At 44.2% G+C, this 20,286-nt stretch overlaps 1 protein-coding gene across 3 annotated transcripts in view; it reads right to left on the bottom strand.

Moving 5' to 3' along the window:
• LOC141121578 (von Willebrand factor A domain-containing protein 5A-like) overlaps positions 1 to 20,286 on the bottom strand; it is a 155,851-nt gene that overhangs the window by 109,913 nt on the left and 25,652 nt on the right. For all 3 annotated transcript variants that reach the window (XM_073611216.1, XM_073611232.1, XM_073611223.1), the window contains exons 2-6: positions 16,174 to 16,241; positions 13,814 to 14,016; positions 7,671 to 7,893; positions 6,607 to 6,776; positions 2,727 to 2,868 (exon numbers count right to left, since the gene is read on the bottom strand). In XM_073611216.1, the coding sequence (XP_073467317.1) occupies positions 2,727 to 2,868; positions 6,607 to 6,776; positions 7,671 to 7,893; positions 13,814 to 14,016; positions 16,174 to 16,228 (793 nt within the window). In that variant the 5' untranslated portion in view covers positions 16,229 to 16,241. The remainder of the gene's footprint in view (positions 1 to 2,726; positions 2,869 to 6,606; positions 6,777 to 7,670; positions 7,894 to 13,813; positions 14,017 to 16,173; positions 16,242 to 20,286) is intronic.

Below are 20,286 nucleotides of genomic sequence, written 5' to 3'. Positions count from 1 at the left end.
GCAGAAAATGGCCTGGTCATGAAAGGGTAAAACCTTCCGGAGTTAAAGTGGTTAACTGCTTGCCGACCGTATACAGTACATATACGGCAGCAAGGCAGCTCTCCTGTGCAAAATCACGTACAGGTACGTGATTTTGCACTTCTGGGTCTGGGGCGCGCACGTGCGCCGCCGGCGACCTGCTCCCACTGTGATTGGGCACAGCTGGAGCCAATCAGCGGGTCTGGCAGGATGGATATCCACTGGGACCCACTGATCGTCCCTGAGAGAGGCAGAATAGCGGTCTGCTGATATAAACAAGGCAGATAACGTTCTTTCAGTAGGGAAGGAAGAGATCCTTCACGGAACACGGATCTCTGTCTTCCCACAGTTAAAGCACCTCCCCGACACAGTTAACAAGCACTCCCTAGGAACGCATTTAACCCTTTGATTGCCCCTGATGTTAACCCCTTCCCAGCCAGTGTCATTAGTACAGTGAGAGTGCATATTTTTAACACTGATCACTGCATTGGTGTCACTGGTCCCAAAAAAAGTGTCAAAAGTGTCAGTTAGTGTCTGATTTACACGCTGCAATGTCGCAGTCCCGCTATAAGTCGCTGATCGCTGCCATCAGTTGCAAAAATATAAATAAAAATTCCATAAATATATCCCATAGTTTGTAGACGCTATAACTTTTGATCGCCCCTGATGTTAACCCCCTTCCCTGCCAGTGTCATTAGTACAGTGACAGTGCATATAGTTAGCACTGATCACTGTACTGATGTCACTGGTCCTTAAAAAAGTTTCACTTAGTGTCCAATTTGTCTGCTGTACTGTCGTAGTCCTGCTATAAGTTGCTGATCGCCACCATTATTTGCAATAAATAAATAAAAATTCCATAAATTTATCCCATTGTTTGTGGACGCTATAACTTTTGCACAAACCAATCAATATACACTTATTGGGATTTTGTTTACCAAAAATATGTATCGGAATACATATTGGCCTAAATTGATGAAATATTTAGATTTTTTTTTTACATTTTTTTAATTTGATATGTATCATAGCAAAAAGTACAAAATATTGTGTTTTTTTCAAAATTGTCGCTCTTTTTTTGTTTATAGCGCAAAAAATAAAAAATCGCAGAGATGATCAAATACCACCAAAAAAAAATTATATTCGTGGGAAAAAAGGGACATCAATTTTGTTTGGGTACAACGTTGCATGACCGCGCAATTGTCAGTTAAAGCGATGCAGTGCCGAATCGCAAAAAATGATGCGGTCATTGGGCAGCCAAATCTTCCGGGGCTGAAGTGGTTAAGTAGTTAAATTACACATCTAATTTCCTGACTCCCTATCACAGGAGGCCCTGGAGCAGGGTTGCCAACCATCAGTAAATTTACTGATAGCTTGCAAAAAATCTGTGATTATTACAACTGTCTGTAAATATCGGGGGTAATAATTTGTCATGCTGTGTTGACTTTTTAATTATAAACCAAGCAAATTACTTGATATTGGTGTTTTCAGTGTTTCCATATAGTGTTTAAATTGTTTAAATAGCGATTGTCTTTTAATAGAAATTCTGTCATTTATCAGGTTCTCAGTAAAAAATGTGCTCCGTCAGTAAATTGTTCATGTTTTGAGAGGTTAGCAACACCCACAAAATGACCCAATTTTAGAAAGCAAATACTCCAAGGTATTTTCTGAAAGGCATAGTGAATCTTGCCATTTTTACCTCAGTTTTACCTAAGTTTTTGGAAGATTCAGGAAATAAAATTATTTTATTTTTCTTTTTTTTACACAAAGTTGTCAATTAATAAACTATTTCTAACACACAGCAAAGGCATTCTTAGAATTACACCCAAAAAACACATTCTGCTATTCCTTCTGAGTATAGGGATACCACATGTGAGACTTTTTCAGAGCCTAGCCACATATAGAGGCCCAACATCCAAGGAGCACCTTTAGGATATCATACATTTTGTATCTAATAATGATTAGGGACACTAGGACTGGCGCGGCAGGGATCAGGGGCATTGGGGATGGGGTGGCTTCTATCAAGCATCTATCTATTTTTTATCAAAGGTCTTATATATAAGAAATATTTTTTTTTGATGAATATATTTTTTAGTTTTGTTTTTTTTACAATATTATAGTGATTATTTTATATATTTTTTTATTAATCATCATTTGATATTGACTTTATGGAACTTTTTTATTAGCACCGACTATTTTGTTATTATTTGTTTTTCATTATTTTGCACATTACCACTTTGTATTGGATTTATAATGGATTGTGTGTGCACAATATTTATGTAACACATGGTACTGATACTGAGGTCTTCATTTTCACAGCACAGCACATTATTATTTGTTCAGCAAATTTAAACGCAATATATGGGGAGTGTAATTGGTGTCAGCAGCTGAACATTTTTAGTTTATTTCCACAAGATCTCTCTTACTATTGGTATAGCCTAGTTGAACAGGACGTCCGTATATGGTTTTACATGTCAGATAATTATTGGTAGCTCGCAAGATTATTTTTAGTACGGTATATACTGTACATTATATACACCACACTACTATACTCTGTACTACACATTGTATACTCTACACTTTTCTACCCTGTACTCTGTACTGTACATCATATACCCCACAATGATCCACTCTGTATGCCTTTATGTAGCAATACCAATTATACTGTGACCCAAAGTGCTAGTTGTAGATGGCATGTCAGTTTATTCTGTCACCTGGTGGCGCCGGTCCCGGTTTCTGGGCAGGGCCTGTAGCTCCAAGTCCCGCCTCAATAATAATGCTGGGTTTGTTAACATCTGTATAATAAGCCAGAAATTCCACATCTCTATCAAACTTGTGCCCGTCCGCCAACGACACCTGCAAAGGGGAAAATAACGTAATTGTAGTTAGTGCATTTTAGTCCAACTTGAGATTCGCTGTCGCAGCAAGCTGCCAATGTTCAGAATATGGGGAGGTGGGGCGAGAAGATATCAGATGACTACAAAATTATAACAGTGGAGCTCTTTTTCAACAGATGAACCTGAAAATTTTACCATTTTCTTTCATGGAATATATCAACTTGATGTTTCATTAACACTTTTTACCCAGACACTGTGTAATACAATGTTGTAGCTATCCCATATGTTAGCATATGGCATAGCGCTCCCTCCTGGCTGGCAGCCACATTACTGTTCCGGGCAGTGCCGGCACAAGGTCATCTGGAGCCCAGGGCGAGCATGCCAAATTGTGCCCTCCCCCTCCAAGATGTATGAGCATTATGCGTCAGCAAAAATCCCCTCTCCCCCAAAAAACATTGAGCGCTAATCTGCATGCTTAGATCAAATCCTTTCATTCAAAATTTGCTCCCAGCACAATCCGCATCCCCCCCAAAAAATAATTCCCCTTTCCTAGCACAAATCTCCTCCCCATTCCAAATTCCCCCTCCCAGCACAAATTCCTTTCCCCATCCTAGCACAAAACCCCCCCCCCCCCCAGATTCCACCCCAAATTTCCCCTCTAAGCACAAATGCCCTCCCAATAATCCCTACTAGCACAAATCCCCCTCCCCAGATTCCCCCCCCAAATTTCCCCTCCTAGCACAAATGCCCCCCAATAATCCCTACTAGCACAAATCCCCCTCCCCAGATTCCCCCCCAAATTTCCCCTCTTAGCACAAATGCCCCCCAATAATCCCTACTAGAACAAATCCCCCTCCCCAGATTCCCCCCCAAATTTCCCCTCTTAGCACAAATGCCCCCTAATAATCCCTACTAGCACAAATCCCCCCCCTAGATTCCCCCCCCAAATTTCTCCTCTTAGCACAAATGCCCCCAATAATTCCTACTAGCACAAATCCCCCTCCCCAGATTCCCCCCCAAATTTCTCCTCTTAGCACAAATGCCCCCCAATAATCCCTACTAGCACAAATCCCCCCCCCCAGATTCCCCCCCCCCCCAAATTTCTCCTCTTAGCACAAATGCCCCCCAATAATCCCTACTAGCACAAATCCCCCTCCCCAGATTCCCCCCCAAATTTCTCCTCTTAGCACAAATGCCCCCCAATAATCCCTACTAGCACAAATCCCCCCCCCCCCAAAATTTCTCCTCTTAGCACAAATGCCCCCCAATAATCCCTACTAGCACAAATCCCCCTCCCCCAAGAAAATTTCCACACCTAGCACAAACCCCCTTCCCTCACCATATTACTTTTTTTAGCACAAACACCCCAAATCCCCCATCCTAGTACAACCCCCCCCCCATCTCCCCACTCAACACAAATCCCCCACAAATCACCACTCCTAACACACCTCCCCTAATTTTCTCTCCTAGAATAATTCTTAGCTCTGCCCCCCCTCCCCAAATTCCCCATCCCAACATAAATCTCCCCCCCAATCTCCTTGTGATGCCCCCAAACCTCACAGGATACCAAAGTGCCCAGGGCAGCTGTCCCTCCTGCCCACCGCTTGTCCTGGACCTGGTTCCAGAACCTTACAAACAGAAAGATAAGGTCCTCATTACTTTACCAGTCAGGGACTGCTGTACAAGCACCTGGCTACAGAGCCATATTGGAAGTGGCAGCATAGAGCACTGTCTCTCCCCACCAGCTCTCTAGCATATACTTCATCAGCTTCATCCCATAGGCTTGAAAGAGAGCCAATGCAGTACACCACAAGACCTTGCTACTCATGGTTTTAGGCTAGGTCCCTATGTTCAGTCCCATTCCACAATGGAGAATCAGCTTAAAGCAGAATTTAATATCAAAGTGCAGCATGAATAGTGCAGAACATCCTCTAACTGTCCTCTGATTTTACTCAAGTGTGTGTACCTTTCCTAGATAAGAGAGCCCCCATTAGGTGAAATAAGAATTAATCCATATCCATAATTCCAAGTAGGGCTCCCGGAGTGGAATAACTCTGACCATAGATCAGCAATTACAACCTTCAATGTCTGGTGTTCACCCCCTGACTCCAAAAGACCACAAGACTTGTCTTCCCCCTGCATTTATGACCCCGTGAAATGGGAAGCAACTCATACAGGAGAAGGTTCATATGGATGTACAAGACAAAAAGGGCCACCAGTGCTCCTTTGATTGTTCATACGGATGTGTTGACCCAGTCCAGAGGGGTTATTGACACGTGCATCACCTACCACATGGCCAGATGAAAAGGCCCGTGGGATCCATCTTTATCTATCTTTGAGGATCCTGACCATTACAACGGTAGTGGTCAGGATGCATGGCTGCATCTCTGGCTCCTCCTGCCATCCTCTCTTTTCTTGGTGGATGGTGCCCAGTTTCTGTCTCCCCTGCCGAGAGACTGCACCATGATAGGATGTCATTGCATGGCTGCTGATGAAGCAAAATGCATCTAGACACAACCATGTCTTGATTCCTGTTGCTGAACCTTGGCTTTCCTCAACCCTGCTTTTGGACTCTGATTACTCTGGTTACTGGTTCCTGATCCTGGCTTCCCATTTGACCTTGCTTCTGCTTATGCCTTGTTACCTCGCTGCCCGCCTGTTACTGAACCCGGCTATCCTTGTGACCCTGTTCCTGTCTCCTGCTTGGCTCAGCGCTGTCTCCGAGTTCCTGTGCTGGCTGTCCATCTTCTCAGCTTCCCTGGGTCCAGCTCCTTACCAGATGCCCTGCCTGCACCTCCAAGCCTGCAACTCCACTTACAAGTTCTGCACGCAACATTTACAGGCACTCATGTTCCTCCTGACCCTAGCCACCATCATCTGTTCCACCTCCAGTGGGGCTTGGGCCGGAGATACAAGAGAGGCTGACCTCGTTGTTTCAGACTTCTACCAGGTATGTGACAGGCCTACCATCAGTGCAGGGCAGGGGGTGGTTATACTGAGCTGGATGGAGGGGGGGCTAAACAGAGAGTGCAAAGCTGGGGGAAAGAGCTTGCCCCATCACCGTGTATAGGTGACACTGGAAACTACGGGGCGCAGGACCTACACAGGGTGACACGGCAGGTGTTTTTCCCCACTGACACAGTGCAAAACCAACTGTGACAGGGAGGCCACACGGGCCCTGGAACGTGGTTAGGGGTCACCATTGTGACCCCTCAAGCTCCGCCCATGGTGGACAGTGTCAGTAGTTGTTTTTTATTTTTATTATTATATTATTTTTCATAGGAAGAGCCGTTAAATGACACTTTTCCCCCGCTCTCCATCCTGAAGATCCCCCACAGCAACTGGTGGGAGAAGAGAGGAGGGAAGCCAGCAGCTGAGGGGATACACAGGGGGCCTAGGTGGGGGAGGGATTTAGGTAGCAGACAGGAGCGTTTGATTGATGCAGTGGGGTCAATTACAAGAACGGATGCCCTGAATGTCTCTCCATGCAGCACCTAAAAGCCATGTAAGAGATAGGAGCCTGCATGGAAAGCTGTTCAGGGCATCGGTTCTTGTAATTGCCCCTGCCGCATCAATCACCCACTCCTGTCCACAGATTTCTACTGCTGCGGGTGGCTGCAGGGACCCCCTGGAGCATGGGCCAGGTCACAATTGCAACCCCTGCATCCACTGATGCTACGCCAGTGCTTTAAGCTTCTGCCTACACATGTAGTCAACAAAAGAAATGAGCCTTGATGATATTTTGTGTCCCACTCACCTTGGCATGAATCTTATCACTATCTGTGTACTCCAGAGGGGTGATGTTACAGTTGGACTCAATCTTAGCGATACCATACGCAGACTGGAAGTGAGCGTTCAGACTCAGCGTGTACGGGATTTTACCAACTGACACCTGAGGATGTGTGGCTGTTATGCTCACTTTGTGATCTGGAAGAGATAAAAAGGACACTGTGCAGTGTCAGTGTCATTAAATGTTCCCATTTTCCTGTGGGATATGTAAAAAATAAACCCTACCTTGGCCTTTAATGTTTCTAAGCTAGAATTGGTGTTGAAATCCAAGTATTTGCACTTTTGATCCCTGTGGGTGTCTCTATGGAACTTCTTGGATCCAAGCTGTACATAAAGCCTTGACTTCTGCCTAGGTCAAGCTTAATTTCCTCCTAGCAGTAGCCACTAAAAATCTTTGGGCCATTTAAAAATGACCTGGACTTTAAGTGGTTAAAACAAGCCGCATGTCTGCAGTTATTGACCATCTCCTGTAGCATGTCTTGCGGTCTCTGACCATCTCCTGTAGCATGTCTGCAGTCATTGACAATCTCCTGTAGCATGTCTTGCGGTCTTTGACCATCTCTTGTAGCATGTCTGCAGTCTCTGACCGTCTCTGACCATCTCCTGTAGCATGTCTGCAGTATTAGACCATCTCCTGTAGCATGCTTGTAATCACTGCCTGCTGTAATATGTCTGCAGCCACTGACAGCTTTCTTTAGAATAACATTTTCTGAATAATCTGTACATCCCTTCAGTGATATAATGGGCTGCACTTGGAGGCTTCTATTTCAAGAAAGTTGACCCCACTGCTCTACTGTAAACAGACATTCTGGACAGAAGTCAAGGCCCCATATACAGTGTGGATCTAGGATACAAAAGGCTCCACGGGGACACGGGAACCAGTCTGAAGACTAACACAAAGTACTTGGTGTCTGCAGTTGTTGCTTTAGAAACATTTTAGGCCAGATCAGGTTTACTTTAGGGTTTGGTGGTCCTTTCAGAAGAGCCAATCAAAGGATTACGTGAAAAAAAAATGCTTATTTGTACTTGTACCTTTTGGAGTGTATCTCGGGTTGAGAACAGCCGGGAGTACAAAACGCACAGCTCCATCTGCCTCCATTGGTAACTCCCGGACATATTTCAGGGTGACCTCGGCCTCCTGGCCAGGAGGGAGATTCCCAACACGGCAGCTAAAGATGTCCCCTGAGCTCTCATCTTTCTCCAGAAGAAAGGCTTGGTTACCCCGGCTGATGGCCTCATCGTAGGTCTTGTGAGCCTGGAGAAGAGAGGAAGCAGCAGTAAACGTTTTACTGTTGTGTAATTTTAAAGTTTGCACAGCGGTTTAGGCCTGTAATATGTATGTATGTAAGGGGTAACTCTGATGTAATAGAGACTTTGATGTAAGGGGAACTCTGATGGGAACCCAATGTAAGGGGGAACTATGATAGGGACTCTGATGTAAAGATGACTCTAATGAGGACCCTGATGTAAGGGGATGATGTAAGGGGGGGACACTGATGGGGACCCTGATGTAAGAGAGGATTCTGATCGGGGATACTGATGCATAGAGGGGATTCTGATGGGAACCCTGATGTAAGGGGGGCTCTGATGAGACAATAATGAAGGGGGAACTCTGATAGGGACCCTGATATATGCAGTTATTATGATGAGGACCCTGATGTAAGGGGGCACTCTGATGGGGACCCAGATATAAGGAGGACTCTGATGTAAAAGAGGGATCTGATGGGGGCCCTGATGTAAGGGGGGTGCAGATGGGGACCCTGATGTAAGGGGGAATGCTAATGGAGACCCTGACATACAAGGGGATTCTGATGGGGCTCTAATGTAAGGGATACTGACGGAGACCCTGATGTATGGGGGACTATAATGGGGACACTGATGCAAGAGGGGATGCTATTGGGGAATATTTGTAAAATAGGCAATGTGGCCCTCATACTGAAACTTTTGGAGACCCTCATCTTCAACAAAGAGGATAAGAATTATTGGGTATGTTAACTCTGTTTTGAGACCATCAAGGGATGGTGGAGTGTATATGACCTGTCTATTGCATAAGCAAGGTCTTGACCCTAATGCTCCTAATGCTCCTGATTCAGACTATCTCAGCTCTGTTATGCTGTGGAAGAGAACCCTCTTTTTATTTTTTTTTATTTTTTGATAGAGCAAAGGGAACAAAAAGGAAAGTTCCTATTAGTTTGTGTGACCAAGAAAGGGTTAGAACCTCTTATAGATTTTAAATTTTGTTGGTGTCACCTTTGGAAAGGTTTGCTTTTTCTTCCTGATCTACATGAACCCATCACAGGAAGCAGGAGCATATCTCCCCAGTGGAAACACATGAAATAAAAACAGAAATGCAATCATTCTAACCTTTCTGTGCTCTACTGAACTTCAAATCGTGTTCTAGGTTAAAGAGGAGTCCTTCTGGTAGCATGGTTGTTTTGGGTCTGACTGCTTTCCCAACTACTTTCCACTGCCTTCTAGTAGATTCTAGGATGCAGTGGGCTTGAAGAGGTAGACCCTGGGCCTGAATATTCATGCAGCCTCAGTCAATCCCAGAGGGAGAGAATGACTAGTAGGTGGCTGAGGAGTGCATAAATAGGGGCAGATGGCAGCCCTGTTCTTGGCCAGGAGAATAAGACCCAGCCTATTGGGCTGCTGCCCTTATGGGCAGATTAGCTGAAGTTTGCAGGAGTTCAGTGAGTTCCCAGCTCGGGACAAACCGGTAGGGCTACTTTCTGAAAGGAGCACAAAGGTCTCCGCTCAGGGAGAGCTGGGAGACCTGTCTTCTGACAGTTGCTGAAGCCAATTCAGAGGGCATTCACTGAGGATCTGGCCTGGAAGCTCACTGGAGAAGTGTTTGGCTGGTATTGGAAGGAGGCATCTAATTATACAGGGACATTGTGATTTTAGGTCTGAGAGAATGAGATCCTTGCTGCTTAAAGTACAACTAAAGGCAAAACTTTTTTTGAGTTTTGGATAGAGTGGAGAGGGATTAGAACACTTGTCAATTTTTATTCTTGTCTAAGATTAAGTAAAAGAAAATACCACATTTTGGGTTGTCCCCAGAAAAGTAATAGAGGGGAAATCCTCTAATGGGGTCTTTAGTTCCGGTGACCTGGGGGGCCCCAAGGGACTCCCTTAATTTGCAGGGATTTTGTCTCGCTTCCTGTTTTGGCTGTGGGACAGGAAGTGAAGGGAAATCTCACCATTAGGAGATAGATGCTAAAAAATAAAGTGACAGGGGTTATAACTAGGGTTGCACTGATGCCGATACTAGTATTGGCGCCGATACCAAGCATTTGCACACGTACATGTACTCATGCAAATGTTTTGATGCTTGATCCCATACCTGGCAAGAGGCCAGAACACCTGACATACTCAGTGTAGCAGGGGGGGCTGGGCAGCCTCACAGATGATCGGTGCAGCGGTAGGGGCAGTTACAAGCACTTATCTCCCTGTATAGCTTTTCTGACAGCTGCTTCTCCTCCTCTCCCTCCCGAGGCTGTCAGGGAAATTGGTGCTTGTAACTGCTCCCAGCGCCACAGCCGATCATCCTCCATTGTCCCCTGTGTCCTCCCCAGTTTCCTGGCTCCTTCTCTGGTCCCCATCTGTGCTCCTCCGTTCCCCCCTCGTCCTGGATCTGTCAGGTTAGAGAGCAGAGGAAAGAGCCAGTAAATCTGTCATTTACCAGCTCCTTCCTTTTCCGAATGCTCAGAGTCAGTGATCACTGACTCTGTCCATTCATAACTGAGCATCATAAACTGTGTTTATGATGCTTCAGTTTATGAATGGAGAGGAGCCTCTGTCTCCTCTCCATTCATTTTCAGTGCAGCTGAGGCTGCTCAGAAAGGGACTGGGGAATCTGTGTCCTCAGTCTCTTTCCCTGTCTCAAAGGGGAGCTGTCAGGGGTTTGTTAAGACCCCTTAAATGTGACCAAAGCCCCTCCCTTCACAACATGATTGATTCAAATTGTAATAAATAAATATTTAAAAGTAAAATTGAAAAAATAATAAACAAAAAAAATAATGTTTTTTTTAACCGGTTCCCGACCGGCTCCTGTAGATATACGTCCCCAGAATGGCACAGCTGCGCATTTGTGAATTTGCCTGCCGTGATCTACGTGAGTCGGGTCGCAGTTCCCGCGGACTCGATCGCCGCGGGGATACCCGCGATCGCCTCACGGAGAAGACGAACAGGGGGATGCCGTTGTAAACAGCATCTCCCCATTCTGCCTAGTGACAAGTGTCACTGTTCTCTGCTCCCTGTCATCGGGAGCAGAGATCAGTGTAGTGACAAACACAGCCCATCCCCCCCTATAGTTAGAATCACTCCCCTAGGATATACTTAACCCCTCCCTGCCCCCTAGTGGTTAACCCCTTCACTGCCAGTGTCATTTACACAGGAATCAATGCATTTTTATAGCACTGATTGCTGTATAAATGACAATGGTCCCAAAAATGTGTCAAAAATGTCCGATGTGTCTGCCACAATGTCGCAGTCCTGATAAAAATCGCAGATCGCCGCCATTACTAGTAAAAAAAAAAAATATTAATAAAAATGCCATAAAACTATCCCCTATTTTGTAAATGCTATAACTTTTGCGCAAACCAATCAATAAACGCTTATTGCGATTTTTTTTTTACCAAAAATATGTAGAAGAATACGTATCGGCCTAAACTGAGGAAAAAAAATGTTTTTTTATATATTTTTTGGGGATATTTATTATAGCAAAAAGTAAAAAAAATGCGATTTTTTTCAAAATTGCCGCTCTTATTTTGTTTATAGCACAAAAAATAAAAATCTCAGAGGTGATCAAATACCACCAAAAGAAAGCTAAATTTGTGGGAAAAAAAGGACGTCAATTTTGTTTCTGAGTCACGTCGCACGACCGCGCAATTGTCAGTTAAAACAACGCAGTGCCGAATCGCAAAAAGTGCTCTGGTAAGGAAGGGGGTAAATCCTTCCGGGGCTGAAGTGGTTAAATTATTTTTTACTTTATATATATATATATATATATATATATATATATATATATATATATATATATATATATATATATATATAATATATAATTTTTACAATTTTACTTTTAAATATTTATTTATTACAATTTTTTTTACATGCATATATACATAAAATATAAATATATTATATTACTATATATTATATTATATTTTATGTATATATGTATGTAAAAAAAATTGGAATAAATAAATATTTAAAAGTAAAAATAAGAAATTTATATTTATATATATATATATATATATATATATATATATATATATATATATATATATATATATATATATATATATATATATATATATATTGTAAAACGTAATAAATAAAAAACATTTTAAAAAAATAAAATAAAAAAATAAAAAAACTACTGACACAGTCCACGCCTCATCAGTGGCACCTATCAGTGCCCATCAGTGCCGCATATTAGTGCCACTGTCACATGACATTTAAAAAAAAGTAACGGTAATCTGTATTGGCAAGTACTTGAAAAAAAAAGTGTCGCTACTTGTACTCGGTCTTAAAAAAGTGGTATTGGTGCAACCCTAGTTACTTATAACCCTAACTGTATCCAAAATGAAAAAAAAAAAGTTTTGCCTGTAGTTCTACTTTTGTCTGTCGGCCTATTGCTAACCAGGAAGGAAGTTACCCCGAAAAGTTAAACCAGTGAGTGTGCTCTGCTGCTTATGCACTACATTTGGAATATCCCAAGGAACCTGGGATAAATCTGGTACAAACCTGGGACAAATCTGCAAGGCCCTTCAGGGGTCTGTGCTACAGGTACACTACGATCATAAAGGAATTCTTGTCAAGGTGAGAAAAAGTTAATCTGGTCTTGAATAAAAAGTGTCTGAAATGGCCACAATGCTGACATATAGAAACCCTGTGCATGTCATTTCCTGTGTTTTAGTCTTCATGTTGTTCCCAGAGTCCCTGAAGAATCTGTTTGATCCCAGCTCCAAGTGGGTCATGGGGCCTCAACTGCTCTCCAAGTTAAAACTATGGTCCATCCCTTCCTAACTACCGTACCTCACCCCCTCCTATTCAACCATCAAATGTCAGAGTCCCTTGTGGGGCTATAGCCTTGGACATGTGGGGCTATAGATTTGGAGATCCACAGGGGGCGCTACAAAGACTCAGGCATAGACATAAAAAGGCAAAGGGTGAACCAATGATTGTACTACATGCCTATGAATGTATAACTATATACCAGTTTAATGAAAAGCCTTATGCCCCGTACACACGGTCGGATTTTTCGACGGAAAATGTTCGATGGGGGCCTTTTGTCGGAAATTCCGACCGTGTGTAGGCCCCATCGGACAGTTTCCATCGGAATTTCCGTCGCACAAAATTTGAGATCTGGTTCTCAAATTTTCTGACAACAAAATCCGTTGTCGGAAATTCCGAACGTGTGTACACAATTCCGACGCACAAAGTTCCACGCATGCTTGGAATCAAGCAGAAGAGCCGCACTGGCTATTGAACTTCATTTTTCTCGGCTCGTTGTACGTGTTGTACGTCACCGCATTCTTGACGTTTGGAATTTCCGGCAACATTTGTGTGACCGTGTGTATGCAAGACAAGTTTGAGCCAACATCCGTCAGAAAAGAAAACATGGATTTTGTTGTCGGAATGTCCGATCGTGTGTACGGGGCATAAGAGTGTACTCAAAGTGAAACTTTACCTTCTCAATCAACATTGACTATTTTTAATCCTTATGCTGCTAGCATCAAAAAATAGATAGGAAAGTATATCATATTTACTTGTTTTAAACTTTTTTTTTACATTTGTTCAGTTACTTCCTGGTTTCCAGTCCTAGGCAAACGATATCATACATCCCAGGTGTCTTCAGGAAGGGAGGAGGGGTTTTCTCAGCTAAGCACACCCTCCTGCATGCATGCTTAAGCTAAGGGCAGATGGATTCCAGGAAGTGAATGCTACATAAATCATATGCCTTTACTTAAGATGGCCATGGTAAGAATGCTGGGGGTGGGGTTTTTTAAAGTGATTTCTCAGCCAAAACAAGCACATGGATGGATGGGGGAGTTTGCTTTGAATATTAAAAATGAATTAGATGGCGTTTTTGGTTTGTGGTGCTCAAATGCAGTGTAGTTCCACTTTAATGTGTACTGATGTCTGTGTTTTGTAATCCTCATTACCTGCTCCTTCTCTTGGAGGTCGGCTACAATCGTCTTCCCCTCTATTGTGGCCTCAAAGCTGTAGACGGCGGAGTCTTCATCCATGGGAAAGACAAAGACCGATTCCACCGCCTTCTCCTCCTCATTCTTATACTTGAGGGTTGCCGATACGTCCGCCACAAAGCCTTTCACCTGGACGTCAACCCAGATCCCCTGCAGAGGGACTAGACACACACACACAGGAGAATCACACAATTGAAACCTGGTGTTTTGTAACGTGAACTATACTTTTGGTGGACACTTTGGAGATGGGTAGACTTTATGGGTACTCTCCAATGAAACTGGGAGACAGAAAATTACAAGAAACACATCTTGTCTATAAAGAAAGAATAGATTTCCAAGTCCCAAGTCGGTGCTTAGCTTACTTCAATAAATGAAAGTGATTGTAAAGCCTTTTTTTTTAAATTAAAGGAGTTGTAGAGGCAGAAGGTTTTTTTTTACCTTAATGCATTCTATGTGCAGAACGGAAACATTGGTTTAGTTTCATTTCAGATAGATTCGTTATGTTACTAATTTCATTTAGCTTAGTTTGGTTTCAGGATACGTTTAGTTTTTGTTAAAATTTGTTTCATTTATTCATTTTCTAACGAATTCCAACTTTTCAGAACGATTAGAGTTCGGATCGGTCAAAAAATGATCGACTGATTCAAATTCTGTGTGAAGAAACAGTTGGTTGTTAAACAGCGGCCTGGGAAGTCCTTAACAACCATAAGTCATCATCTGTCAGAAGGCTTCCCCACTGACAGATGAATGTAAAGGTAAAGAATGTCGGCATTGCCCGGCAATAGAAAAATGTTTAAAAAAACGGCCACACCCAAATGAAAAAAAAAAAATGGCGTGGGGTCCCCCCAAAATCCATACCAGACCATTATCCGAGCATGCAGCCTGGCAGGTCAGAAAAGGTTGCGAGCACCCCCCCCCCGAACCATACCAGGCCTCCTTCCCTCAACATGGGGGGCTGGGTGCTTTGGGGTAGGGGGGCTCTGCCTCCCCCAAAGCACCTTGTCCCCATGTTGATGGGGACAAGGGCCTCTTCCCGACAACCCTGGCCGATGGTTGTTGCAGAGACGTGCGGTGAGGGTAGTGGCAGGTGAGGCACTGGCTAGTATCAAAGCCAGATACACACAGGTTACATACGCCCCGATTGTTAGAGCGAGAGTAACAATTCTAGCACTAGACCTCCTCTATAACTGTAAACATGTAACCTGTAAAAATGTTTACAGCGTCGCCTATGGAGATTTTTAAGTACTGAAGTTTGGCGCCATTCCACAAGTGTGCGCAATTTTAAAGCATGGCATGTTAGGTATCTATTTACTTGGCGTAAAAACATCATCTTTTACAGTATACAAAAAAAAAAAATCGGGCTAACGACCACCATTTTATTCTCTATGGTGTCTGCTAAAATATATATATATATATATATATTTATTAATATTTAAATATATATATATATATATATATATATATATATATATATATATATTTAAAAAAAAAAAAAAAAAAAATATATATATATATATATATATATATATATATATATATATATATATATATATATATATAAAATGTTTGGGGGTTCTGAGTAATTTTCTAGTAAAAATAAATGATGACTTTTACATGTAGGAGAGGAGTGTCAGAATTGGCCTGGGTGGCGAGGGGTTAATTACCATAAGTAAGTAATATACAAATAATTAATATATATTGTTTTTAAGGTAATTTACGTTATTTTCAAAAACTGTACTCAAGCAGGTGGCTTAATGGAAAATTACTGAAGTTTGAAGTTATAACTTACCACCAGTAATTTCACAGTAAATAGATAAATAATAAATTATTACCTTATAACATATAGCATAATAATATATGATTTAGGTTGATCAAAACACTTACCTTTTACCTTACATGCCTCTTCTATGACACTGTAGTGAGAGGCGTGCCTCCACTGAAGCATTTTTATTGGACAACTTGGGCCAATAGTACTTTACCATTGGTCCAAGACTCCAAGCTGTCCATTGAGCTCAGTGCCTCTGACAAGAAGTGAGGAGAGGCTCTGTGAGCTCATCCTCTCAGTCTGCTGCAAACAGGGTGTATTTAAACTGGCCGCTCTGTATGTAGCTTCTGATAGGCAGCGGAAGGAGTCCTGTATCTCCGGAACCATAGGTTGTTGACCAGTGGTGGGGTAAGACTTCTGCTACCTACCGACAAAATTTGGGGTCCCGGTAACCCCAGGTCGCTGAGCTATGACCCTTGAAGCTTGATCATTTTTTTAATTTATTTTTTTTTTATGTTCATGGCAGGTGGATGCCCACCCGCCATACACTCACCTGGCTGGCGGGAAGCTGCAATGATAAGGCCACAATATGGAGGAGATGGCGGCATTGTTGTGTGATATCTGAAAGGAGATAAAAAATACAATAAGTGTCAGATTGTATGGCTGCAGGTCCTCTTCACAGAGCTGACATTCCGGTGTTGTATGGGTTAAGTGCCTGGGTTCTAACGTTGCAGTACTCTGTACCCTGTACTCATTCAGGTAAGGGCCAATATCTAGGGGTCCCCCTCCCCCCCCCACCCGCAGGCCCCACATCCCTTTTGGGGGATGAGGCCTGTGCTCCTACCAACATGGGGACAAGGAGCCTAAAATGGGGGGGGATTTGCTACTTTCTTATGCAAGGTACCCCGTAAGGTTGAGAGCATGTAGTCTGATATGGTTCACTGCCACCAACTTTCCCTGCATGCCTGGAAAATGCTGTGTACACACAGGCGGACTTTTCGACCGGACTGGTCCGACGGAACGAATCCGTCGGACAATCCGACCGTGTGAGGTCTTCATCGGACCTTCAGCTGACTTTTTCTGTCGAAAATCAAACGAACTTTAGATTTGGAACATGTTTGAAATCTTTCCAACGGACTCGAGTCCGGTCGAAAAATCCCTTCGTCTGTATGCTAGTCCGACGGACCAAAAAGGACGCTAGGGCAGCTATTGGCTACTGGCTAAGAACTTCCTTATTCTAGTCCCTTTGTACGTCATCACGTTCAAACCAATGGATTTTCAAACGTACTTTAGTTCGTTAGTGTGTGGGCAAGTCCAGTCATTCGAAAGTCCGTCGTAACTTCTTCGAAAGTCCGTCGGAAAGACCATCTGACCTTTGATGCTGAAAAGTCTGCACCTGTGTACGCGGCATAAGGCTCTGGTATTGATCTTTATGGGGACCCCACATTTTTTTTTGTTTTGTTTTCTTAAAGGGACAGTATGCTTTGTTTACAAAAAGTGTACTGTCCCTTTAACCAAAAAAATGGCATAGCCCCCCCCCCCCCCAAATACCAAACTCTTATCCAAAAATGCAGCTTGTCTGACCAAGAAAGCACCTTTTCCGCCTAACTGCAATTTTCTCTTTTCCCCAGACAGAGGTAGCATCATCGGCATGGCAAGCCCTGATCACCAAACCTACCGGGATAGAGGAAGTAGGAAGTGTGGCCAAGAACTAAAAATCCACATCTATGCAAGCCAGAGCAAGAGATAGGACTGGGATGAAAAAACCTACAGGAGACCAGCGTGACAGACATGAGCCATGAGCAGCCTGTGTGTGGGAGAAGGGGGGGGGGGGGCAGGCAGGCCCATCAAAAAGGCTCTATATTGCACCCCCCCCCCCCATCCTGCTAATCATCCGAGACACCAGGAGAATCTTGAGTTTGGGGCCCACCTTGCTGACCCCCTTTACCAGACCAACAGCTTTGAGTCATGCAGCAGAGAGAGTTAGGACAGTGTTTGTGAGACTGATCACCACCAGGAGGGCATCTGTAAAGCATTAGCGTGGTGAAAAGCCTTTGGCCACCCTTATTTGTATTGAAACGTGCTTGGTGTTTCTGAAATGTTTCCCCTTATTTGTATTGAAACGTGCTTGGTGTTTCTGAAATGTTTCTGTTACCAGTAAAGCTCTGCCCGGGACACCTTGGAAGTATCCCCTTAAAAAAGAGATTACTTTTCAACTAGGAGGCGTCTCATATCTAACAGAGGCCGGTGTCTTTGTCTTAACCCCTGGTTAGGAGCCTGTTCACCCCTTGGATAAAAAGTAGCCGTCTTGCATTTTTAGTTTTCTGTTAGCGGTTAGCCTTTTCATTCAGCAGCAGGCTCCTACAGCAGAAAGAGCCCCGAGTATGTGTATGTTTACACTGTAATATTCAATACATTTCCCTTATGTTCACCTATTTTTCACTACCACGTGCTTCATGTAAAGTCCCACCCTCCTCGCTCGCCTCCTCTTCAGCCCTGAGTATGAGTCTGCTCACATAAATAAAGGCCTGTACTCAACTGAGAGTAATAATGAGGCCTACAGACGATCGCATTTTCGGATAGGAACTTTTTCCGACCGACAAATTGAGAACATGCTCCCAATCATTTGCTGGCTGGAATTCGGCAAGCAAAAGTCCGATGGAGCATACACTCGGTCGCATTTTGCGACCAAAAGCTCTCATCGGTCTTTTGCTGGCCAAATTTCCGATCGTGTGTACGCGGCATAAGAAATGCGATAAAATACTGCTCAGTGTTTTTTCAATTTTTTTTTTTGCCATTCATGAAAAAAAAAAAAAGTTTCTAAAATACTGCATGCAATATTCTGGCGTGTTTTGCGGTATTTAACTACTTCAGCCCCGGAAAGTTCTACCCACTTCCTGACCAGGCCATTTTTTGCGATACGGTGCTGCGTCGCTAACCACTTAACAACCGGCCCATAGCCAAATGACGGCTACAGGGCGGTTGTTTAACTCTGGGAGGACGGCCAGGGACGTCCTCCCAGAATTCTGCTCTCGCGCGCCCCCTAGGGCGCGCACTCGAGAGCATCCGTGACCGCCGGGTCCTCACAGATCCCGGTAAATGGCCGCTGATCGCGGCCGTTTACCATATGATCGCTCCGTCAAATGACGGAGCGATCACATGTAAACAAACTGGCGTCATCTGATGACGCCGGTTCCTCTCCTCCCCTCTGTGTACCGATCGGTACACTGTGAGCGGAGAGGGGGATGGATGGATGGCTGCAGCGTTGTGGGCTGCATGTGTAGTGCCCACAGCGCTGCACAGAGACATCCAGCCATCCATCCATCCATGCTCAGCCATCCCCACTACTCTGCATGCCCTCTGCAATGCCCCACAGTACTCTGGTATGCCCCACAATACCCCTGCAATACTCTGCCATACCCTGCAATACCCCTGCAATACTCTGCCATACCCTGCAATACCCCTGCAATACTCTGCCATACCCTGCAATACCCCGCCATACTCCGCAATACCCCGCCATACTCCGCAATACTCTGCCATACCCTGGAATACCCCGCAATACTCTGCCATACCCTGGAATACCCCGCAATACTCTGCCATACCCTGGAATACCCCGCAATACTCTGCCATACCCTGGAATACCCCGCAATACTCTGCCATACCCCGCAATACCCCGCAATACTCGGCCATACCCTGCAATACCCTGAAATACCCCGCAATACTCTGCCATACCCTGCAATACCCCGCAATATCCCGCAATACTCTGCCATACCCCGCAATACCCAGCCATACTCAGTGATACCCAGCCATACTCTGCGATACTCAATGATACCCAGCCATACTCTGCAATACTCAGTGATACCCAGCCATACTCTGCAATACTCAGTGATACCCAGCCATACTCTGCCATACTCTGCCATACCCAGCCATGCTCTGCAATACCCTGCAAAAATCTGCAATACTCTGCCATAACCCGCAATACTCTGCAATACCCCGCAATACCCAGCCATACTCTGCAATACTCGGTGATACCCAGTCATACTCTGCCATACCCAGTCATACTCGGCGATACCCAGTCATACTCGGCGATACTCTGCAATACCCAGCCATGCTCAGCCATACCCAGCCTCTGTCTGTGTACCCAGCCATACTCTGTACCCAGCCATACTCTGCAATACTCGGTGATACCCAGTCATACTCTGCAATACCCAGCCATGCTCAGCCATACCCGGCCATGCTCAGCCATACCCAGCCTCTGTACGTGGCCAGGCTGTGGAAGTCTCACACATGTGGTATCGCCGTACTCAGGAGGAGTAGGAGAATCTATTTTGGGGTGTCATTTTTGGTATGTATATGCTATGTGTTAGAAATATTGTATAAATGGACAACTTTGTGTTAAAAAAAAAAAAGCGTTTTAACCACTTCCGGCCTTCCGTCATACGACGTCCTTGACTTTGTGCGGGGATATCTGAATGATGGGTTCAGCTACAGGCATCATTCAGATATCATCTTTTTCAGCCGGCGATTCCCTACACCATAAGAATGATCATAGCGGCTGTTACACTGCTTGATCGTTCTTACGGGAGGTGAGAGGGGACTCCCCCCCTCCCGCCGCCCTCCGGTGCTTCTACCGACTCACCGCTACGATCGAAGCCAGGATCTTTTT

The sequence above is a fragment of the Aquarana catesbeiana genome, linkage group LG01 (assembly GCF_042186555.1).
Source record: "Aquarana catesbeiana isolate 2022-GZ linkage group LG01, ASM4218655v1, whole genome shotgun sequence".
Taxonomy (NCBI): domain Eukaryota; kingdom Metazoa; phylum Chordata; class Amphibia; order Anura; family Ranidae; genus Aquarana; species Aquarana catesbeiana.
The sequence above is the reverse complement of the archived record's forward strand: the minus strand, read 5'-3'. Positions and strand labels throughout refer to the sequence as shown.